This window comes from Chanodichthys erythropterus, chromosome 24 (genome assembly GCF_024489055.1).
Source record: "Chanodichthys erythropterus isolate Z2021 chromosome 24, ASM2448905v1, whole genome shotgun sequence".
In the NCBI taxonomy this organism is placed as follows: Eukaryota; Metazoa; Chordata; class Actinopteri; order Cypriniformes; family Xenocyprididae; genus Chanodichthys; species Chanodichthys erythropterus.
This window is the reverse complement of record NC_090244.1, coordinates 3,642,310-3,648,309: the sequence shown is the minus strand read 5'-3', so window position 1 is coordinate 3,648,309 and position 6,000 is coordinate 3,642,310. Positions and strand designations below refer to the sequence as shown.

The window sequence follows — 6,000 nt, the reverse complement described above, 5'->3', positions numbered from 1 at the left end:
TGGTATTTTCCATATTGACATATTAAATAATTGATTCCTTAATTTTTTTATAAGTAGATCAAATCCATTTTTTAAGCACAAATACATAGTCATTTAATAAGTGTAATAAAAATATGCTATGCATGTAAAAGAAATAGCTGTAGATTAATTCATATTTTAATTAATTAAGGATGCATTAAATTGACAGTAAAGACATGTATAATGTTACAAAAGGTTTCTATTTCTCTTTCTGTTCATCAAAGTATCTTGAAAAAAATAATTTTCCCAAAAATAAAACATGAAGCAGCACAACTATTTTCAACATTGACAATAATCAATGTTTCTTGAGTATCAAATCAGCATATTAGAATGATTTCTGAAGGATCATGTGACACTGAAGACTGGAGTAATGATGCAGAAAATTCAGCTTTGATCACAGGAATAGATTACATTTTAAAATATATACAAATAGAAAACAGTTATTTTAAATTGTAAAAATGTTTCACTGTTTTTTTCTTTATTTCTAATCAAATAAATGCAGCCTTGGTGAGCAGAAGAGCCTTTCAAAAACATAAAAAATCATACTGACTCCAAACGTTTGAAAGGTAGTGTAAGACAAAGAGCTCTTAAAACAGATGGATATGCTAAAATGTTTGGACAGAACCAAATAACTCAAATAATATTGGAAAAATTACTGTATTTCCAAATATCTTTAATTTGGACAAGAAAAATCATCTGTATTTCATATTTAGCTAACATTCAACCAGAACTATACAAGTCAAATTCATAATTAACAAATGATCAATCTGTCAAATCCATCACGATGACATCAGTGAGAAACATCACTCATGCCAAATGACATCAGTCTTAGATGTTAAACGCTTGCTTGACAAAAACGCAGCAAGTCTTCAGAAGAGTCAATACTGGCCTGGGACCAGCAGATGTCAGTGTCACCGTCTCTTACAAGTGAAAGCCACGGTGTCTTTAGGTCTGTATGTGAGACAGGGGGTCGACTGGTTTTTAGCCGGTCCTGGCGTTCTCTTACGTGCCGAACTTTTCCTGGGCGTTCTGTCTTGCTGTGGAACGTGAATGGGTTTCCAGGGAATGGGGTTGACGAAGCTCGGAGCTGGATAGTTCACATTGTTATAACTGCCTGAAAGGGATAACATGAAGACTTTTGAATCTCAATCTTAAATGGATATTTATGTTGGATGTGTACGTTCACTCACCGGCTGAGGATGCTGATGACTGTCGGCTCAGTTTTCCTTTCGTTTTTACACCGGCAAGCCATTCTTTAAAGCTTTCCTCCGCCTTTTCTTTGCGTTCCCTCTCTTCCGCTTCTCTTCTGGCTGCGTCTTCCTTTTAAAGAGATTGTAAATTCTGTCATCATTCACACTCCCTCACAAAGTTCAACGGGAATAATGTTTTGCAAAAGCTGCCTAAACATCACACCTTCTCTTTTAGCTTTCTCTCCGTTTCTTCTTGCTTCTTCTTCCGCAGCCACTCCTTATATTTCTCCTGGGCTTTCTTTTCAATCTCAGCACGTTTTTTCTCCTCTTGAAGCTGTTTTTTGCTTTTCTGAAACTCTTTGGACTCTCTCTCTTTCTTTTCCTGAGGCCAAAAAGCATGTAAAGGAGAGCGGAAACATAATATACACAAACTCGAATGAAAACTAGCAATTAAGTCTCATTTATTAGTGTTCGTTCTGGGAGTTTCACACCTGTTCTCGTTTCATTTGCAGCCACTCTTGAATTTTGAAATCACAGGCAACTTTCTTCTTCTGCTGCACTTTCTTCTGCTCTTCCTCTTTTTCCTTCAGCGTGAGCTCCTGAAATATAGACATAAGTGAATGCTTATGGGACCAGGGTTATTATCATACACTACTATAGATATATGATGAAAACTGTTGATTTAAATATATTTTCACAGACCGAATAATTAACCTCTTAACTGTCGCCATCCCAGCGGGACGCTTGCCTTTTTGCATCATTTATTTCAGTAATCATCATGAATTAGGTATCATTCAAAACTTTAAAAACTCATCCTGTGAAAAACGTTTTGAAATTGGACATTGATTTACTATGGAAATGGTACTTTAAATCCTTTTAGCAAGCTCCTCCCCCTAGTGGTCATTGTCATGTTTCATATTACAAAAATTTATGTAATTTTGACAAAACGCATATCGTCGGAAAGGTCTGAATCTCAAGCTTCCACATTAGGTGTCTATTTTGTGATAGAAGTGATATTTGGACAGAGATTTATTAATTGGTTACAGGAGAATGCGTCAAAAACTTTCAATGGACTGTGGGTGACACCTGGTGGCTGTTTTTGGTACAACACCTAATCAAAATTTCATGTGATCTTTAATTTTTGCGACAACTTCAAATTTGGAACACAACTTAGACATATGGCTTTGATTTTATATCAAATGTTATTTTGTAAAATATAAATTTTATATAAAATAAAAACTTTTTAGTACAGTACATTTGGTTGGAAGTTGGACATAGTGGTGTATTAGAGGTAAAAATTATATAAATAATGTTCGGTTTCTCGCACAAACCGATCGTTTCATGTCTTAGGACATTAATGTGCCGTCACAAGCCGCAGGTTTTAATTTGGATTTGTCTAAGCAAGTTTTATTTACTGTTATAGTTGAAGTTCCCATCTACTGCTATTATTTGAATGACAGATGGCAGCGGTTGCAGTTAAAAATCATAATTTGCATTTGACTGAAGAAAAAAAGTCACCTACATCTTGAATGCACTGGGGGTAAGCAGATAAACATCAGATTTTCATTTTTGGGTGAACTATCCCTTTAATAAATTTAAACTTTTTTGAAGTGCTTTAACTTCAGCAACAATCTGCTTTATTTGAAACAGAATCTTATTTAACATTATAAACGTCTTTACTGTCTATTTTGATTTTTAATGCATCTTTGCATATTAATTTCTTCCAAAACACAATGTTTTGAACAGTGGTGTATTTAAAATTAAAAAAAAATGTCCATGTTGCTAAAAAAAAACAGTAGTATTAACATAAAATATACCCATAAACCCATAAAAAAATGTACCTCCATAGCTTTCTGTTGTTTTCTTGTACGTTCCTCTTTGGCTTTATCCACAATCCACTGCTCCCAGGCGCTCAGCTTGAAATGCCCGCCGGAAGATCTGTCCTCCAGGCCTGTTGTGTCCACCTCATCCCTGAAAGCATGTCAGATTCCACATGATACTGTTGTGCTGATTTGTTATATTGACATGTAACTAACTCAACAAACGCTCACCTGGAGGGAGACACTGGTGCGCCATCTTCACTTAACGTGACGGTCATGTTGTGAACGGGCCGAGGCTGATCTGACTCTGGTTCTTCGTCTGAAAGCTCAAAGCTGTCATGATAGATGGGTGACAGCAGGGAGGACGTTGAGTCTCCGGTGGACTCCACGCTCCTGCTGCGCTGCCGGACGCTGCCCGGGACGCTGGCTCTGGATTTGAGCGGGGTGGAGGTCAGACTCTTGGAGGAAGAGGATGGAAAGGCTGACATCATCAGCAAAGCTGAGGATACAGAGAAATACATGTTGAACCGTGCAACCAGGTTTTTTTTTTAAACCAGGATTTTTCTTCTTATAGTGGACTCCAATGGAGCTCAAACGGTTGAAGGTCAAAATGACAGTTTAAGTGCAGCTTCAAAGTCTTCTACATGATACCAGACGAGGAATAAGAGTCTTATCTAGAAAAACCATCTCTCATTTTCTAAAAAAAACAAAAAACAATTATATACGTTTTAACCATAAATGTTCATCTTGAACTAGCTCTCTTCTTCTTCTCTATCTGAATTCCAGCAGTGTAGACACTGCTAAGTGTATTACTGCCCTCCACAGGTCAAAGTTTGAACTAATTGTTATATACTTGCACTAGCATATTGAATATGACAATTTAGTTCAAACTTTGACCTGAGGAGGGCAGTAATACACTTAGCAGTGTCCCTACTGTTGGAATTCAAATAGAGAAGAAGAAGAGAGCTAGTTCAAGATAAGCATTTATGGTTAAAATGTATAAAATAGGGCTGAGCGAAATATCGAATGCTTTTGTCACGCGCATTTCGTCAGCCGTAGATCACTGATAAGCCACGCAATATCGCGTTCATATCGCAGATGAATCACCGTCGATTTAGAACGCGATATTGCGTGGCTTATCAGTGATCTACGGCTCTGTCTATTAAATGCCGCATCATTTGAAAGCAGGTGATGGTGATTTAGCGGTAATCAGGGAACCGGCTTTACTGACGAAATGCGCGTGACAAAAGCATTCGATATATCGCCCAGCCCTAGTATAAAATGAAAAAAAAAATCTTAGAAAATGAGCGATGGTTTCTCTACATAAGACTCTTATTCCTCGTCTGGGATCGTTTAAAGCCCTTTGAAGCTGCACTGAAACTGACATTTTGACCTTCAACCGTTTGAAGTCCATTGAAGTCCACTATATGGAGAAAAATCCTGGAATGTTTTCCTCAAAAGCCTTAATTTCTTTTTGACTGAAGAAAGAAAGAAAGACATGAGAAAGAAAGAAAGAAAGAAAGAAAGAAAGAAAGAAAGAAAGAAAGAAAGAAAGAAAGAAAGAAAGAAAGAAAGAAAGAAAGAAAGAAAGACATGAACATCTTGGATGACATGGGGGTGAGTAAATTATCAGGAAAATTTTATTTAAAAGTTGACTAATCCTTTAATCTGAAAGATTAAAATGAATAATTAAACCAGCTCTATTAATTAAAATAAATAAAAACTAAATTAAAATAAATATGATTTATATTAATATAGATTAGATAAGTAAACAACAAACTTATATTTAAATAAATAATACATTTAACAGTAGGCTACAGTACTATCGTGAGTACAGAAAAACTTAATATAACAGCAGATAGTAAATATTTTTCTAATAATACTTCAAACTGGTATAGTATACAATTTAAATTAATATAAATTGGGTCTTTATACATGAAAATACAGCTGCCTTTAAATTTTGGCATAATTTTTCACTTTCTAAAAGATTGACGCTCTAACGTAACGTTAAAAATAGCATGATGCATGCCGAAAACATACTATTATGTTCAAAAACAAGGTAAATAGCAGTATTATGTACTTATGTTTTGGAGTGCAGACTTTTATGGTCCATTTTCGTTGCAAGAGCACGTTTCAGAAGCACTAAACTGCCAACTTTCAGTAAACTCAGCTTGTATTTAAATCACAGCTGCACGTTTCGACAATACGCTATTAAATTAGATAAATAAGTGTATAATCACTTGAACTAACTCACCATCTGGTCAGTTTAATCGCGAAATATGCCGTTGGATCGCTTTTGTTTTGCTTGAGGTGCTCGAGCAGCTTCTTCCCTCTAGCCCCGCCTCCTTCGCATTGAACCCGCCCCTTTGACATGTCAGTCATTCTAACCGTGAAAAGCGATTGGTTGGGCAGCTGTAACCAGGCACGCGTATAACGGAAGACTTGTTACCAAGCAACGACGTATAAGCGGGAGCGTTAAACAAGACAGGTAGGAAACTCGCTTTAGTTGTTTTACAATTTTTATTGTTTATATATGTCTTTAGAACAACAATATTAATACATGACAATGTAGAAGAAGAAAAATAATTAAAAAGTGGAAAAAAGTCAGACAAAACAAAGTTCAAAGGTTCATACTTCAATACTTAAGGAAAACACATCAGCTTTAAGGCCCGTTCACACCAAAGACGATAACTGTAGTTTTATAGTTTTAATAATCGTTCTTTAATAGTCATGAAACCCACAGGCTAATGACAAATAAGAACTATACAGTTAAAATAATTTTCAGAGCCATTTTGTCCATGCACAGCTCGCGCTTTAAACAGAAAGTTCTCGTCCGTTAAAGGATTAGTCCACTTTTAAATAAACTTTTCCTGATAATTTACTCACCCCCGTCGTCAGTCGAAAAGAAATTAATGTTTTTGAGGAAAACATTCCAGGATTATTCTCCATATAGTGGACTTCAATGGCTTCCA

The 6,000-nt window shown here is 35.9% G+C and overlaps 1 protein-coding gene across 1 annotated transcript in view; it reads right to left on the bottom strand.

Annotated features, from left to right (window-relative positions):
- Positions 1-373: 373 nt before the first annotated feature.
- The window catches only part of ccdc34 (coiled-coil domain containing 34), a 34,738-nt gene continuing 29,111 nt past the window's right edge, over positions 374-6,000 (bottom strand). The window contains exons 3-8 of the mRNA XM_067380522.1: positions 3,260-3,527; positions 3,050-3,179; positions 1,700-1,807; positions 1,432-1,590; positions 1,209-1,338; positions 374-1,132 (exon numbers count right to left, since the gene is read on the bottom strand). Coding sequence (XP_067236623.1) covers positions 930-1,132; positions 1,209-1,338; positions 1,432-1,590; positions 1,700-1,807; positions 3,050-3,179; positions 3,260-3,519 — 990 coding nt within the window. The 5' untranslated portion in view covers positions 3,520-3,527 and the 3' untranslated portion in view covers positions 374-929. The remainder of the gene's footprint in view (positions 1,133-1,208; positions 1,339-1,431; positions 1,591-1,699; positions 1,808-3,049; positions 3,180-3,259; positions 3,528-6,000) is intronic.